Source organism: Vanellus vanellus, assembly GCF_965231255.1.
Source record: "Vanellus vanellus genome assembly, chromosome: 10".
In the NCBI taxonomy this organism is placed as follows: Eukaryota; Metazoa; Chordata; class Aves; order Charadriiformes; family Charadriidae; genus Vanellus; species Vanellus vanellus.
The window spans coordinates 6,567,425-6,585,002 of NC_138915.1; the positions used below are offsets into that span (position 1 = coordinate 6,567,425).

A 17,578-nucleotide genomic window follows, 5' to 3' on the forward strand; every position below is an offset into this window, starting at 1 on the left:
CCTCTCAGTTTTCAGGCCAGGTGCTTATATGATACTCAGTAGTTATTGGAAGCAAAAGACACCGTAACGTACTAGCTCCAGCCTCTCACTGTTCTCAAACAGCTTTTAATTACTGTCTCAATTAAAGCTTTTCAAATTCTTCCTCCCACCTTTTCTGCATGGGCAGCACACTGGCTTTCTGTATCCAGAATTTATGAGCCCAAAATGGAAAGATGAGGCCAAAAACTAGTGAGAGATTTATTAAGATTTATGCAACCTTACTTTTGTGCTGTCTCACCTGACAAGCACAGGATCTGGAAACGCAAGTTAGAAAGTGAGGCAAAATGGAAAGAGTCCTGTTGTTAGCTAGATTTCCACCTGGTCCCACTCCTTCCTTTTGGGCATGCAAATTAACTGCAATGGTATGTTTGGAGGACATCTATTCCCACTCCAGCACTGGAGACGTGTTTGGGTTAGATTCAAATTCATGGTCTATTTTGAGATATTTTAATTGAAGAGCCTAAGATTGCTCCTCTCAGAGGTACCAGTCTGCTCGAAATACTTTGTAAATTCCTTCTGGGCATTTAACAAAGTATTTCTTTCATAGCCTGTACAAACCATGGGTACCATGTTTAAACAGACTTCAATGGCTTCGGAATCTTAAGTCCCATTGATTTTCATAGTCAATGGGCTTATGTGATTCTAGATAATATTCCCTCTATTATTAAATAAAGACAGTGTGAAACCTGTCCCCGTAGAAATCAACTTTTCCTATCAATTTAGTAGACCCAAGATTCCTCATATGGTCTTTGAAGTTGTGAAGCAGAAAAAAAAATCATAAAAAAGACATTATGAAACAAGAAGAGAGCAGAGCGAAGCTTGTGACAAGTGAAGCATAGACAAGCAGTGAAAACCATTGGAGTGACACCTTGCCTTTGCTTTCCTGCACTGGGTCCCTCATCCGCTGGAAATAATTGACTGCAAAGGCAGGTTGGTGGGGATACTATCCGAGCCCTGATCCTGGAGAACTGGTGGCTTCAGACCTCTGAGCTGCATCTGTAAATGTGCCACAGCTGCTTTCCCAGCCCAGAGTAGAAAAAACAGCAGTTATTAGGCTGCAAAGCTCATTTATTTGGGTTTTTCACTGGGGAACGCTGAATGCAGAGAGAGCAACATTTGTGAAGTTTAGGGCAGGGACTGCTACAGCTGAACTGTATAATTCTGAATTTTATAATATGCAGCATCAGGAGCACGAGAAACAAAGGCTCCTCCAGCGTGGGAGGAGGCTGTAATCCCACCACAGGGAAGGGTTCCCCGGTGTCAGACCGCAGGAGCTGAATTGTGTCTCTGTGTGCCATCAAGAAAGAACCTAAGCTGCTGAGAGGAGCTGACAGTGTCAGTGTCAACAAAAGAAAGAGCCCAGAAGTGAGAGCAAACTGACAGAAAATGATGAAAAAATATCCGTGGTTGTCAACTGTGAGAAAATAGAGAGAAATATATGTAGTGAGACATCCTGTAAAAAGTTCAGGGAAGCAGAACTGGTCTCCTTCAGCCTTGTAAACTACATGCTCACTCCTAATGGACTGCCTGGGCAAGTCCTTCCTCAGAGCCATTTCTCTCCCAGAAAGAAGGAGAAAGGAGGGTTTGAGTGGGAAGAGAAAAAAGTGCTATTTAGAAGGATGTTGTGGTGAGTAAAAGGGTTTGGCCTGGAAACAACAGCTGAAGTGAGTGTAAATAAGAGGAGATGAAAAAAGGAATTTAGCAGCAAAAGAGAAATATGGAAGAGGCTATGATCAGGTCTGCAAGTGCTTATCGTAGAGCTGAATGTGAAGGCAAAGGTAACATTAAACAGAAGTGCTTGAAGCTGAGCAGTACAGATAGGAACTAATCCATCAGTCAGGACTATCAGAAAAATTTTGGCATGAATTTCATGCTACTACGTGAAATTCAATCAAAATATACAAGCAACGCATGGCAAGAAATCAAAGCAACGGTGAAGCCTTTTTAGGGATTTATGCAGCTTATTTTAATCCACGATAAATGAAACTTATCCTGGTGAAGTTTACCCCCGCAACCAAACAGTTAAGCTCTTGAAACTGGCATGTGCAGACAGGGATGATAAATTTTTCCGTCTTTACTTTTCTTACTTTGATATGAACAGTAGAATTTGTTTGATCTGATTTGTTTAAAATAGTACCAAAAATGCCACAGCCATAAAATGTCACGCAAAATGTGCAGAAAGTTTTAGCCATATGGTCAAAACCAAAAGTGAAACAGCGTTCTTCACAAACTAACACTTAAATGTGTGTACATGTGCGGGCGTGTATGTTTAAGAAGTATGTGAGTGCAGGCTATCCTATCAGTCCTACTTTGCAAAAAACTCATGTTATCTAGTTGTAAAGCTTTGCTGTGGGAAATACATTTGAATACTTCAAAACCAGACATGTAGGTAGATAGGTAGTTATACAAGCACATGTATATTTTCCAAGAAAGAAACAGGTCTGAGAGCTATTTACCTAACCTAAATGTAGATCTTCCAGTGAAAATTCATTTAAACTGAAGCCCCTTTAGTGTACTTTGTGTTTTTGAGAACACTTGACATGAAAAAATGTATTAGAAAGCCAGACCAGTAGGTGTTAATTTTGCACTTCTCAAACCAGAGATTGATTATTAGATATAGCTGGAGCCTTTATGCTGACAGTTAAATGCTGAATTCCCAGAAAAGTTGACGCGTTAATACTTATATGCAAAAGGTCTCATTGCTTAAGGGTTCACTTGTTTCACCAGCGATTTTCATTGCATATGCTCAGTCTCCCGTGATCCAAACCAGAATTGTCACCTGAAAATTTCAGTCTGTGAAGAGTGTGAGGTACTGACGGCTACCGAACAAACCTTGTCTGTTTGTTTATAATGGGATAATCGGCAATGCCATTTCTGTACACTGGTCTAAAAAAGAACCCATTAAATATAAGGAAAAACACTTGCAATTGGCCCAATTTTGAGTTACAAGAAAAATATACATATATGGGAGAGGACTTTTTACAGGGGCTTGTGAAGTACTGCTTCAAATTAAAAAGTATGTTAACTGATTTAATATTCTAATCCTAACTGAGGTTTTGTCTGGAAAAACTTTTTAATAGGCACAGTCATATCAGATGAGAATTGAAGTGCATCTCTGTAATATGTTTATGGGCTCTGAATGAAGCACAACTGATGGTTTGGTCACAGAAACCTGCCAGAGGGCAGCTTGCTTTAAAAGAAAAGAAACAACTGATGACTTTTCAAGGTAACAGTGAACCTGAGGGTGCAGTTACACTTCAGCTTAAACTGATTTAGGTGATTAGTTTTTAGCCAGCAAACTGTCCTGAACCTGCTCTCTGTAGGAGCACGTAAACACTGGCCATGCTGCTGGGGGGTGCACTGGGAGAAGGGAGGCAGTGGGACTCCTGCAGCCCCAGATTACACCAGTTTAAAATGCCATGAAGCCTCATCGTGACAAGAACAGTGCAAATTTTTCTAAATCTGTGAAATTCTTCTTCAGATTAGGAATGCTCAGGGGGTTGTGGTTTTCTGTATGTTTGATTGTAATTGGCCTGTTTCACCCTTTTTTCCCCTCCAGTTGCACTAGCATAAGCTTGCAGTGAGCAGCAGCTGGGTTTGTGCTGCAATCTCCAGACAGGTACATGCTAGCTTTAATATTTCACCTGGGATTAAACCATTAATACATCCATGACCGCTTTAAACCCAGGAAGGAGAAGCTGTAGCCAGACCTTCTGTGAGCTTTGCAGAGCAGAGAGCTAGGCAACGGTTCTGGTGTACTATTTAGATTGTTTAGATGTTCCCAACTAAAAATTTACTTATTTTTATCATAATGCGGCAGGCATACTAGCACAGTGGGAGGAATTCAAATTATTCACTGGGCAAAGGCAGTGTGGCAGGTCCATGAAGGAAAACCAGCTATTAAGGCATGGCAGGTGCTTTGCAGAGTCATTATGGCAAAAATAGACAGTTTCAGCCCAAAGTTTTTATCACTAATAATCTAGTAACAGTTAATCAAAGATTATTTTTACAGCAGAGCGGTCTGTGAAGGAGGCCATTAAAGTTGAAGGTGCCTGTTTCCCATTAAAAAAAAATCCATTTACTTTGATAGAGCAATCAAATGTTCTGCATTAAAGGTAAATTGCAAATATGGGTTGTTACCAAGTTTCCTGAAGATACCCTTGTAGAGATTTTTATGCTAACTGAAGAGTTTTATTTAGTGTCCCAGTGAACTCTCAGTTGAAGCATGAGCTAACAGCAGTGTGTAAACCAGCCCTAGCGCAGCGGGTGGAAGCCCAGCAGTCTCACACACGCATAGAAATCAGCACCTTTATGGGAGGAATCCGTTTCCAACTGTTTCACCACATTTATCATCATTTGGAAGGACTCTACCAGCTGGTTCAGAAGACATCTTGAACCCAACAGCATTAGTCTTAATGCCAGTTACTGTGCTGTCTAGTAAATTGGACTGGGCACAAGGAGGAATTCGATTACTCCGTGAGCCTTCATAATTGTGTGGTGCACCACATAACCATGCAGGGCGAGACATGGTAGCCGCAATGCCCTCACTTTATTAAAACATCAATTATCAAACCAGCAATGTACTTCTGGAAATGAGATTATTCAGGAAATACTGATGCTTGAGAAAGGGAGAGACTTGGCCTCCAGCCTGGTTCCTGAGCTGACCCCAGGCGAGCAGGTGGCTTGCGATGGCCACACACTCCACCATATGTTATTTCTCAGTGCTGAGCATTGTATCAGCATCTGCAGTCTCTAATTTCATAGATCTTTTAATTAGCACAGTGGAAAAATGAGCAAAAACAGCAACAAAATCAGTAAATTAAATAATAGAAGCTTCTGTGACATATAAAGCATATAAAACCATTATATTTTAGCCTGGTATTTATTCTCTTCCGATGACTGAAATATTTAGTCCAGAAAAAATCCACTTAGATAAAAACAGCCATCTCTTCACAAAGGATAACAAGTAAAGCATCCTGAGACAGACAAAAATAGGCTGTCTTGCAATCTCTGTGGCTCAGTTGTTCTCTGACCTGTCCATAGACAAGCTGCAGTCCAAATCCTCCACTGGCCATGAGCTGGGGAGAGGGACCAGTCTACTCTGTTGTTGTTTCCCAATTCAGAGATCCTGCACTGCCTATTGAGCTTTCTGAACAGGCGGAATTTGAAGCTCTGGCCAGTAGATGCTACAATCAGCAGCCTACATACTGGCTGTCTTTCAGGTTGACAGCCTGCCCCGCCTTTAACTGAGAGCATGTTTAATTCCTCCACGTCCTGATGCAACAGGTATCAGATGAGTGAGGTCGAATGAATGCACCAGTATAGGTTAGGGGTGGACCTGCTGGGAAGTAGTTCTGAGGAGAAGGATCTGGGGGTTGTGGTAGACAGTAAATTACCCATGACCAAGCAATGTGCACTTGTTGCCAAAAAGGCCAATGGAATCCTGGGCTGCATAGGGAAGAGTGTGGCCAGTAGGTCGAGGGAGGTCATTCTCCTCCTCTACTCTGCACTGGTGAGGCCACAGCTGGAATACTGTGTCCAGTTTTGGGCTCCCCAGTTCAAGAGGGACAGGGAACTGCTGGAGCGAGTCCAGCGAAGGGCAACTAAGATGATTAAGGGATTGGAGCATCATCTCCCTTATGAGGAAAGGCTGAGAGAGCTGGGACTCTTTAGCCTGGAGAAGAGAAGGCTGAGGGGAGACCTTATTATGGCATACAAGTGTCTAAAGGGTGGGTTGAAGGAGGATGGAGCCAGGCTCTTTTCAGTGGTTCCAAGTGACAGGACGAGGGGCAATGGGCACAAGTTAGAACACAGGGAGTTCCGTTCAAGTACACAGAAAAACTTCTTTACGGTGAGGGTGACAGAGCACTGGCACAGGCTGCCCAGGGAGGGTGTGGAGTCCCCTTCTCTGGAGATTTTCAAGACCCGCCTGGATGCAGTCCCAAGTAATGTGCTCCAGGCAATCCTGCTTTAGCAGGGGAGTTGGACTAGATGATCTCTAGAGGTCCCTTCCAACTCTGAAACTCCATGATTCCATAATTCTGTGAATGAAGAATTTCTAGCATTTCCTCCAGCCTAGTTTGGAAACGTGGCTTGGTTGGCACTCTCACCTGCATGGAAAAAGGCAAAAAGGTAACCTTAAATATGAAGAATTTACTTAATCATGACTGAAATACTGAATTCACAAAGCAAAATCATTATAAGTAATTACAGCTTGGCCACTGTGTCATGTGAAATGTGATATATTGGTGTATTATTATGTTACAAAGAATTAACGAGCTTATGTTTCTTATGGCACATAGGTCATTAACATTTCTTGCTTAATAAATAAATTGTGGAACTGTGTCGTACTCTGCTAGTATGTCATTTTCCTTTTCTACTAACAGTCAATTAAAGTATTAGGACATTGACAACCTCTAACTGTTCTCCACTCTTCCAGTGTTGACTGCAACCTTGAAACAATAACATCCAGACTTGAAAAATTTTCTGGCTGGTGTTGCATGACATGAAGTTTGTGTTTTTATTTGCATGACTGAATAGGTATAGTAAAGTTCCCACCTTAATGGACTTGTGCAAATACCTCTCAGAGGGTGCTAAATTAATTTTCAAATTAAGTTTTATTCCATACTGGACCTGGACCTCAGAAAAGAGTATGTTTGTTGAAACTTCTTGTGCCAAACCCAATTAAAGGTACATACTAGAGAAGCAGTGCTGGGTGAATCCACCAAGTGCCTTGATGACACGGTGATCAGAGATGGTTGAATGAAACTGCCCTACTGTCTTAATCATTCTTTTTTCTCCCCCCCCTCCCCCCCCCCCCGCCTTCCCCTTAATTTTCTTTTCCCAGGTGCGGTTAGAATGGCCAACAGACCTCACAGTGAACCCTCTAGACAATTCACTGTATGTCCTGGACAACAACATTGTCCTGCAGATCTCTGAGAACAGGCGTGTGCGAATTATTGCAGGGCGCCCCATTCACTGCCAGGTTCCAGGCATTGACCACTTCATTGTCAGCAAGGTGGCCATCCATTCGACCCTGGAGTCAGCCAGGGCGATTGCTGTATCTCACAGCGGGATACTCTACATTGCAGAGACAGATGAAAGAAAGATCAACCGTATACAACAGGTCACAACCAATGGTGAGATCTCTATAATTGCTGGAGCTCCATCAGATTGTGACTGCAAGATTGATCCTAATTGTGACTGTTTTTCAGGTAAGACAATGCTAGTTATTTCCTGTCTCTTATCTGTTGAGATCCCCTGGCACAGCTGCAGATTAGCTAAGCGACAAGGGGAAGCAGAGATGAGCAATGATTCAGTTTCCTTGGAAAGCTGAAAACCTTATCAGCAGCTCTTTGTGGACTTAATCCATTGGATGTAGAGATGCGAGTCTTCCAGCTGGCACTGGAAGAGCCTCAGGGTGGTCTTAGCTTTTGATACAGAGGTTACACACCATTCAAAATCAGCTCCAGGTCTCCCTTTGTGTGTCAGCTATGTTTGCCTGTGTTGAAGATGGTACCAGCTCCAGTGGAGATTGCACCTAAATGCAATTAAATTAGTGTATCTGGCAGCCCTTCTCACCAAGAAGGGTACTGAGATGTTTCATATCCAGTGAAAAACACTACCTTATGCCTTATTGCTTGTGTCAAAATGCACAATCAGCAAAATGATGCAAACACATAATATTCAGAGTTTCTTCTTCTTTGTGTATTTTAAACTGGAACAGCCAGTGCCAGGCCCGCACTGCACCACTGGACATTCTCAGCAACACTGCTTTTCCCCCCTGCATTCACCAAAGCAAATTGTGGCACTTTTTTTCGTAAAAACATATTTTATAATGGGACAAAGGGCAGCATTCCCGTATACAGAGGTGTGCAGTCTGTTGTCCTCTTGTCATCTGTAAGAACCATTGTGTTCAGCTCCATAATGTCATCATAATTCTTAAGCCTCCCATTTCAAGTAAAAGGTTAATTACTGACAAGAAGACATTAAGTATGTCAAAAATGGAGAGAAAAAAAATGTAAATGGTCTTCCAGAGAAGGTGGTTTGCTGACCTGGCATTGTAATCGTAATCAAAGTCTCACGTGCATTGCTGAGTGCTGCCAGCTTCAGTTACGGCTATGGTAGACCAGTGCTGAAAAGGATCCTGTTCAGGTATCCTATTAAGGGAAACTACCCTCAGTGCTGAAAAATTAAAAGCTGTGGCAAACCTAATGATTGTGCCAGGGCTGGGTTGGTGAAAGGCAGGGTCAGAAGACCAGATAATTTGTCCATCTCCAAGGAAGCATAGGGTATGCTCAAAATTGCCACCAAATTTCATTTCTCAGTCAGGAGAAGGGGAGCAATGCAAACAATAATGTGTATTTCTCAAAGCGTGAGGTGTAATATGCTTTCTTGCTAGTTACAGAAAATCCTGCTCATGTAAAGTCATTTTTATATGCATATGCAGCCCATGATAATGCAAATATCCTCCTTAAACCTTAAAACACACAAACGAAGTAAGTTATCAAGTGATACTGGAAGGGGACAGAGGGAGGGATTGGGGGGGAGGGGGTTCAAGGCCCTTTTTGACTATTCTTATTTAGTTTTCTTGTACTGTTGAGTCTTTACTAAGTATAAACTAATCTTCTCTTCAGTATCATTTTAGCTGAATTACAGGGTTTTATTTTCTCTTTGTTTTATTTTCAACACAATTCTACTTTAACTACATGCCAACAGACAAATTTTAGGGAATTAAACTTCAGGTGTCTTTTTTTTTTTTCTTTCACAGTTTTGCCGTTAATGCTTTCCTGAGCAGCAGGGGTTTGGCCTTAGAAAAAACGGTGTAAATTAGATAATTTATATTCTTGTTTGTCTTCACTGAGACTGATTTAGAATTGCACCAACCTTAGATAATATGGATCTAATTAGTTGGAAGAAGATACTGTTTTATTGACCTGTAAATAATACTGAGGAGAAGCAGTGTGTCAGGCTATGGGGATAAGCTTAAATATGGACATTACAGATTACTAAAATTACCATTTCTCTTCCAGGTGATGGTGGATATGCCAAAGATGCAAAGCTGAAAGCACCTTCTTCCCTAGCAGTCTCTCCTGACGATACACTGTACGTAGCAGACCTTGGCAATGTCCGCATCCGTGCAGTCAGCCGAAACAAGGCTCACCTCAGTGATACAAATATGTATGAGATTGCCTCGCCAGCGGACCAAGAACTGTATCAGTTCACCATCAACGGCACCCACCTGCACACGCTGAACCTCATAACGAGGGACTACATTTACAATTTCACCTACAGCGGGGAAGGGGATATTGGCACCATCACCAGCAGCAACGGGAATTCGGTTCACATCCGCAGAGACACGAGTGGGCTGCCCCTGTGGATCGTGGTGCCGGGAGGCCAGGTGTACTGGCTGACAATAAGCAGCAATGGGGTTCTGAAGAGAGTTTATGCCCAAGGCTACAACCTGGCTCTGATGACATATCCTGGAAACACGGGGCTTTTAGCAACCAAAAGTGATGAAAATGGATGGACCACTGTGTATGAGTAAGTCCATGATACTACATGCCTGATATAAGGAACCCTATTTTAAATGAACACTGAATTTTTTTTAGTCAGTAATTTAAAAAGACACTCTGCTACTAACACTGAGGACAAGTAGTGCTGTTGCACGAGCTTTTACAATGAAACACAACCATTTCCTAAGTGCAAAAGCCTGTCATATGTAAAAGCTCTGTACATAGTGCCCATTAAGTATAGCAGAAACTGCCTGAAATTATACTTCATTTTCACTTGATTATTGTGAATCGGTTTCTCTAAATGAAAATATGATTGTGGATATTTTTGTAACTAAAGAAGTAGAGGCAAGTTGTGATACGAATCAGGAATTTGCAAAATTCCTGAGGAAGGCAAAAAGGGGAAAATTAGCATACTCATTGGAGAAGGGAGTGTTGCAAAGGAAATTGAGAATCTCAGTGGAAGGAATATTGAAAGACAAGAGTGGACTTGTCTCTATCAACAGGGGAAGAGCATATATAATAATAAAAGGATATGTAATAGCAAAAGGCTATATATAAGGAGAGTAGGAATGGCCTATGGACGGGATTTCTAAAAAGCCAGACAAGACAGTTAAAGATGCAGTCAGAACATCCCCTTCTGGTCCCAGAGAGAGAACAACCCAAGAGAAGGTTCATTTTTGATTTGTAAAGAGGTGTGATGTATCAGGATTTCTCGTTATTTATAATTAATTGTCATAATCCCTGTTTGAGGATGTGACAAGTGATGGATTGAAATCATATGTTAACATTGCAGTATTAGTTCAGAGCCTTCAAAGAGGATAATAATGCCTGCTTTCTGTGGAGCATAGGAGTTCATGGTCAAAAACTAAAATGAAAAGCTGTCCAGGTGAGATACAAACAGAAAACACATTGAGGAAAATTCAGTTACTGCATAAGTCACCTGGAGAGGTAGTTGAGTCACCATCATTACAGCTTTTTAGAATTATATTTTCTTAAAATGGAAGTAGGATAAAAGCAGAGAAAACTGCTGCCTAGTGCGTGGGATTTTTATTCAAGGGGATGTTTTTCCATCCCGCCCTCTATTATTCTGCCAAAGACTAAATTGTTAGGGTGGACATAAGTATAAATCATTAGAGAGGGCCATTTTTGACAATGTGCAGGAAAACAAAACCATACAGGGCTCTCCTGGTTCAGTTCTTGTTATCAGGCATCTATTGATACAAATTTAAATTACGTTGCAACAAGACAACGCTCACTGTTGTCCTGGTGCTGTTTAAACACTGATCTGAGTGTTAGCTTTCATCCGCAGAACTGACTTCAAATATATGCTTCTTTGTAATAATTTCAACACTGAGAGTAATCCATTTAAATCCCTGCTTGAAGATGGCATCAATCCAGACCATGGACCAATGACACTTTCAAAAAGCTCTTACAGTAGCTCCAGGTCATGCCTATTACTTCTTAAAAGGCTCAACACCATGCATTGTTGCAGGACCATGACTGTTAGAGCATGTTAGAGCAGATGATTTCTAGTCATGTGTTTCTAAATCTTGGTATTCCTACTCTGTCCCATTGGCATCGAGTGTAAACCATTTCACATGATTATTGCTTGTTCCTGCTGTCTTCTAGCAAGTCGTTTGTTAAAGTATGACTCAAGCATAGTAAGATCTTTAAAAGGACCTCACCTCCTTGCAAGTGCCTCCCATTGTATGTAATACAGATTTCTTCACAAAGAGATACCTGTGCCTTGAAAGGATTGATATGATGTATATGACTTGTCTCGAAAAATGAGCAGACAGGGAAGACGACCAGCCTGGCTAAATAGAGAACTTTGGCTGGACCTCAGGAAAAAAAGGAAAGTTTACATTCTCTGGAAAAGGGGGCTGGCAACTTACGAGGACTATCAAGATATAACAAAGCTATGTAGGGGGAAAATGAGAAGGGCCAAAGCTCAATCAGAACTCAGCTTGGCCACTGCACTTAAAGACAATAAGAAGAGATTCTTTGAGTATATCAATAGAAAAAGGAAAACTAGGGAAAATGTAGGCCCACTGGTGAATGAGACAGGTGCCCTAGTGGCGGAAGACACAGAGAAGGCAGAGTTACTGAATGCCTTCTTTTCTTCGGCTTTCACTGCTAAAGCTGTCCCTCATGAATCTCATACTCTGAAGGCAAAGGGGAAGGTCTGGAGAGAGGAAGATTTTCCCTCAGTTGAGGAGGACCATGTCAGAGACCACTTGGCCAAGCTGGACATTCACAAGTCCATGGGCCCTGATGGCATGCATCCACGAGTGCTGAGAGAGCTAGCGGATGTTGTTGCTAGACCGCTCTCCATCGTCTTTGAATGGTCATGGAGAATAGGAGAGGTGCCTGAGGACTGGAGGAAGGCTGACATCACTCCGATCTTCAAAAAAGGCAAGAAGGAGGACCCAGGGAACTACAGACCGGTTAGTCTAACCTCTGTCCCTGGGAAGGTAATGGAGCGACTCATTCTGGATGTCATCTCCAAACACGTTGAGGAACAGGAAGTAATTGGAAGTGGTCAACATGGATTTACCAAGGGTAGAAGGTGCTTGACCAATCTAATAGCTTTCTATAATGTTATAATTGGTTGGCTGGATGAGGGGAGAGTCGTGGATGTCATCTACCTTGACTTTAGCGAGGATTTTGACACTGTCTCCCATGACATCCTCATTAGGAAGCTGAGGAAGTATGGGCTAGATGAGGTGACAGTGAGGTGGATTGAGAGTTAGCTGCGGGACAGAACTCAGAGGGTTGTGATCAGCGGCACAGAGTCTAGTTGGAGGCCTGTAACCAGTGGTGTCCCCCAGGGGTCAATACTTGGTCCAATTTTGTTTAATATATTTATTAATGGATGAGGTGACAGAGTGTATCCTCAGCAAGTTTGCTGATGATACCAAACTGGGTGGGGTGGCTGACACCCCAGAGGGCCGTGCTGCCATCCAGCGTGACCTGGACAGGCTGGAGAGCTGGGCAGAGAAGAACCTCATGAGTTTCAACAAAAGCAAGTGCGAGGTCCTGCACCTGGGGAGGAAGAATGCTAGGCACCAGTATAGGTTAGGGGCGGACCTGCTGGGAAGTAGCTCTGAGGAGAAGGATCGGGGGGTCGTGGTAGACAGTAAATTACCCATGTGCAAGCAATGTGCCCTTGTCGCCAAAAAGGCCAATGGAATCCTGAGCTGCACAGAAGAAGAGTGTGGCCAGTAGGTCGAGGGAGGTCATTCTCCCCCACTACTCTGCACTGGTGAGGCCACAACTGGAATACTGTGTCCAGTTTTGGGCTCCCCAGTTCAAGAGGGACAGGGAACTGCTGGAGCGAGTCCAGCGAAGGGCAACTAAGATGATTAAGGGCTTGGAGCATCTCCCTTATGAGGAAAGGCTGAGAGAGCTGGGACTCTTTAGCCTGGAGAAGAGAAGGCTGAGGGGAGACCTTATTATGGCGTACAAGTATCTAAAGGGTGGGTTGAAGGAGGATGGAGCCAGGCTCTTTTCAGTGGTTCCCAGTGACAGGACGAGGGGCAATGGGCACAAGTTAGAACACAGGGAGTTCCGTTCAAGTACACAGAAAAACTTCTTTACGGTGAGGGTGACAGAGCACTGGCACAGGCTGCCCAGGGAGGGTGTGGAGTCCCCTTCCCTGGAGATTTTCAAGACCCGCCTGGATGCAGTCCCGAGTAATGTGCTCCAGGCAATCCTGCTTTAGCAGGGGAGTTGGACTAGATGATCTCTAGAGGTCCCTTCCAACTCTGAAAATTCTGTGATTCTGTGACTTGCACAAAGAAATTGTGTTAAATTAAACGATTTTTCATACTTTCCCAGCTTTAAGTGCAGGCTAGGTAACACTCTCCTCACTGATGCTTTGAATTGCCTGAGCTTTGCACAACCGTGCATTTCTGCCAGTCTAGATCAGCCGGTCAGCAGACATTAACAGAATTACAGTTGTTAGCATTACAAAAACAACAGCAGAATTAAGTAGTGACATCGTGTCATTAGTATTTATGTTCAATCCAATATTTTAAGTCATCTTCATAACATATTGCAAATTCCTGAATGGCTGATACACAGAATGTCAGCCAATCTGCTGCAGTCAGAGGGGCAGTTGACTATAAGCAGCACTGTGCTGAATAGATGCGCTCTCAGGAGGTGCTGCTCACTTTCTGCCATAAATAGGTCATGGGGCGTGATGGTCCTTAGTCATCTTTTAACCAGATAATATTTTCCAGACAGGTCATATTCTGAACTGACACCCGATTTCAGTTTGAAAATTAGATTTTTTTGAAGGGGTTACTTATATGTGAAATGCTTATGAGTCCTATATGAACATAGTATTGAAGCTAAGGGAATTATCATATGAACAACTTTCAAATTGCTTGGAATCATCTTCTCTATTTAAGCTAGATTTGCATTCACATCCAAAAGTTCAACCCATGGCACTGTCAAGCCAAAATAGGGATGAATTTGTTTAACAACACGTATCACGCATGCTTGGGAATATGAGCAAAGATAATGAACTGTTCAGAACGTCTACCTATATGTCAGATTCACTCACAGAGGGAAATTATTAAGAGGTAGAAAACCACCTACAAAAGTACTTGTCATCCATCTACTCTAATCTGATGGAATGGAAGTACTGAAAGAGCTCTTGCATAAAATTATAGCTAATGTACAATTTTCAGTCATCTAGATTTTTTTAATATTGTATCATTAAAGCTGTAAAAGGGAAGGGGGAGCACTGGGCCTCTATTAAATCAAGGACAAGAAAACACCTGCAAGAAACAACTCTGAAAAAATTAATTAGACCGCTTTCCCTTTGAAATGATATAACTCTTAACTGTGCTACACATAGAAATGCAAATGGATTGTGAAGCTATATCCCCAAGTGTACATTTCAAATATTGGTGAGCACTTCCTCATGTGAGTACTGAAATCAGTGCAATTATTTGCATGATTAAATGGTCACTGACATGATTAACAGAGGCATAACTGGGCCCCAAATTAACATTAAGAAATATGTCATGATTCTGCCCCTATTAGTATGGGTAGGTCATTGCTCTGCAGGAATTGAGTCCCAGTGTGCTACTATTCATCATGTGAAAGGTGGCAGAACCTGTCCTTGGAGGGTTGGGTTTCTTGGAGCAATCTGGAATAAGAAAAACCTTTAAGATGGTCACGCTGTGGAATTGTCACTGAGACACTAATCTGCATGTTCTCCTTGAAGTCAGTGGGACCATCTACATGGGTAAGGGTCCATTGGCATGTGCTCCAGTCTCATTATTATTCAGTACTGTATCTGGCCAGCCGTCCGGTTACAGTTTGTCCCATTTTCAGCTACACGGGGAGTTTTGTAGCTCAACGTCAGGACTATCAGCAGCAAAACTGGATCCTTAGCAAAGATGGATCCCGAGTCTTGGCACACAAGTACATTCCAATAAACTGGCTGCATTTATGCCATAAAAATGCATGGTTTGGGGATTTTTCTATGGTACAGTAGATAATCCAAATAACCTGGTAAGCTGTCATATCTGTTTGATCAAGCAGTAAATGAAATATAACTGTCCAATGTTCGTGGAGTTTTCTAATGATGAAAAGTAGTGGTCTGAGTGCATTTTAATCGCTGGGTGTGGCACCCAGTCAATTTGCACAGAACCGGTGTAAGGGTGGAATGTAAATAAGTCGCATGATGTATGTGAGGGCAGTAGGAGGTAAATGAGAGAGAGATTACATTTGATTAATTTGTTTGTCAAAAACCACAAGATGGTCAGTAGTTCATTCTCCAGCGTTTCATTTGGAAAGAACAGCTGCTCTATTTTTCTTTTTTATATTGGGGGGAAGCGAAAAATTCCTGATTTTTTCAGCAACGCTTCTTGTGACATATAGATTTTGTCTGACTAATTAGGGGGAAATAAAGATCCTAAGGAAATGATGCCAACACATTAAAGCGAAGGACATAGCCAGATCTTCTGTTGATGTGAATTGGAAGAGCTCCACTGGAGGCAGTGGATCTTTTCCGGTTGCTACAGCAGCTGAGGATGTTTTGTGAATGACAGGAGACAGTTAATAAAAGATGAAAACTTAATTATACTTTCCTACCTGCACAAATAGGCTTCTGTTTTATGAGTATGAGTTGGTTTTACTCAGGCAAATACATCTGCAGTATCAGTGAGGTGTCTAGGGTGAATAAAAATGTGTTAGCATCAATAAGGTTTTTAAGATGGAAGGCATTAATATGAAGCAATATCACGGACCAAGCAATGTTCTGCAGTTTTCCGTGTGAACCATCAGAAAGAACAGATACATCTGAAAGGACCCGTAAGAAACACTGCTCCAGAGCATTTGAATTAATTATTGACTTTTTCATAACGTGGCCCGATTCACATAAAGTACCTTAAATGAAAAGAATTTCTTTAGCATTGGTGAAATTTAGGGGAACTGAAACGTGTTGCTCTAGATTCTGGTGCTGTTACTTGTGATGAGAAGTTCCTGCTGATTTGAGTAGGCCTGTGGGAAACGTAACACAAGAGTAAAAACCATGTAGGCAACTTAATCGCTGCAGATTTCAATCTAATTTTATCGCTATTGTTACGCTTTAGGTCCCCTTTTTAAATTCACCATTCATATTGTGTACTTCACACATCAGCAGCAAAAGGCAGTTTTTCAGTGTTGCAGGATCTAAGAATTGGTTTTATTTCAACTTGTGGGTAAGAAGACGCCTCTTTGGGGGGTGAGTTGGTTGCCTGAATGCCGAGTGACCTCCAGCGGCCGCCCTCCTGTATCACATCCCAGCGGGTGAAACCCTGAGCGTCTGTGCGCAGCGCTGAAACCTCTGGCAGAAGCTGAATGAACTATTCCCAGTTGTATTTTATCCCGCACCACTGAAAAGAGCCTAAGCAGGAATTCAAATTAGGGAACAAATGCATTTTGAGTGAATAAATGGACCAATTCTTACCTTTTTACTTATTGCACAGTGTTGACAATGTTTCTTACTTTTTCCCCTTTTTTTTTTCTTTTAGCAGTATCTACAAGACAATAGTGATGCATTTTCATGCCTCTTTAACATCATGTCTTGCAGGTATGACTCGGATGGCCATCTGACCAACGCGACCTTCCCGACTGGGGAAGTCAGCAGTTTCCACAGTGATGTTGAAAAACTGACGCGAGTAGAACTTGATACTTCAAACAGAGAGAATGTGATCACAGCCACAAACTTCTCAGCTACCTCTACAATATATACTTTAAAACAAGGTAATTCAAGCATTTCTGTTATTTCTTCCCTAATCATTATGTTTCAAACCCTAGACATTATTGCATTCTTAACTGATTGCCAAAAAAAGACATTAGAATTAGTTCCTTTGTTTCTTCCTTGCTTCCATACAAATAGCTAAATACTACTTATAATTCTCCTGGGCTACCAATTAGAAAAAAAACACAAGTGAATTCTTTTCCTCATAGAATCCATGGATAGATTCTAGTTATTGAAATCTCTGATGTCTTCCAGGCTTTACATGCTACTTTCTGCTTCAGCGTCTGGAGGACTTAGATCTATAATACACTGAGCTTTGTTATTCTGAGAAATACCGCCCAGAAGAATGACATGCTCCACTGACATTTTAACACTGAAATGCCTTGTTTGGCCAATGCTGTGAATTCCTTCTGGTAGTGCTGTGTCCTGGTGACAGCACTTGTAGGAAGGAGGAAAGCATGACCCACCTCTGCTGGTGACTGCTTTGCGGATGAGATTTTGACTCAACCCCTGTAGACACCACAGAATTTCCCTGGCAATATCATATCTCTCAAGAAGAATTTACTCTCTGCCTAATGGAAGTGCCCCAGTGTCCTCCTCCAGGTTTTGCAGATTCATCACCAAAGCTCTGGTTTGATATAGTTTAATAAATCTGGGGGTTTTTTCCTTGTTGATCTTTTTTGTTGTTGTCAGTGGATTGTTCAGGCTTTGAGAAAGCAGGTGCTAAGAAATAGCTGTCTGACTTCTGGTCTGCTATAGAAAG

At 42.1% G+C, this 17,578-nt stretch overlaps 1 protein-coding gene across 2 annotated transcripts in view; it reads left to right on the plus strand.

Moving 5' to 3' along the window:
* The window catches only part of TENM1 (teneurin transmembrane protein 1), a gene marked incomplete at both ends in the record, with an annotated part of 259,760 nt that overhangs the window by 224,971 nt on the left and 17,211 nt on the right, over positions 1–17,578 (plus strand). For both annotated transcript variants that reach the window (XM_082488474.1, XM_082488475.1), the window contains 3 exons: positions 6,887–7,253; positions 9,072–9,582; positions 16,645–16,817. In XM_082488474.1, coding sequence (XP_082344600.1) covers positions 6,887–7,253; positions 9,072–9,582; positions 16,645–16,817 — 1,051 coding nt within the window. The remainder of the gene's footprint in view (positions 1–6,886; positions 7,254–9,071; positions 9,583–16,644; positions 16,818–17,578) is intronic.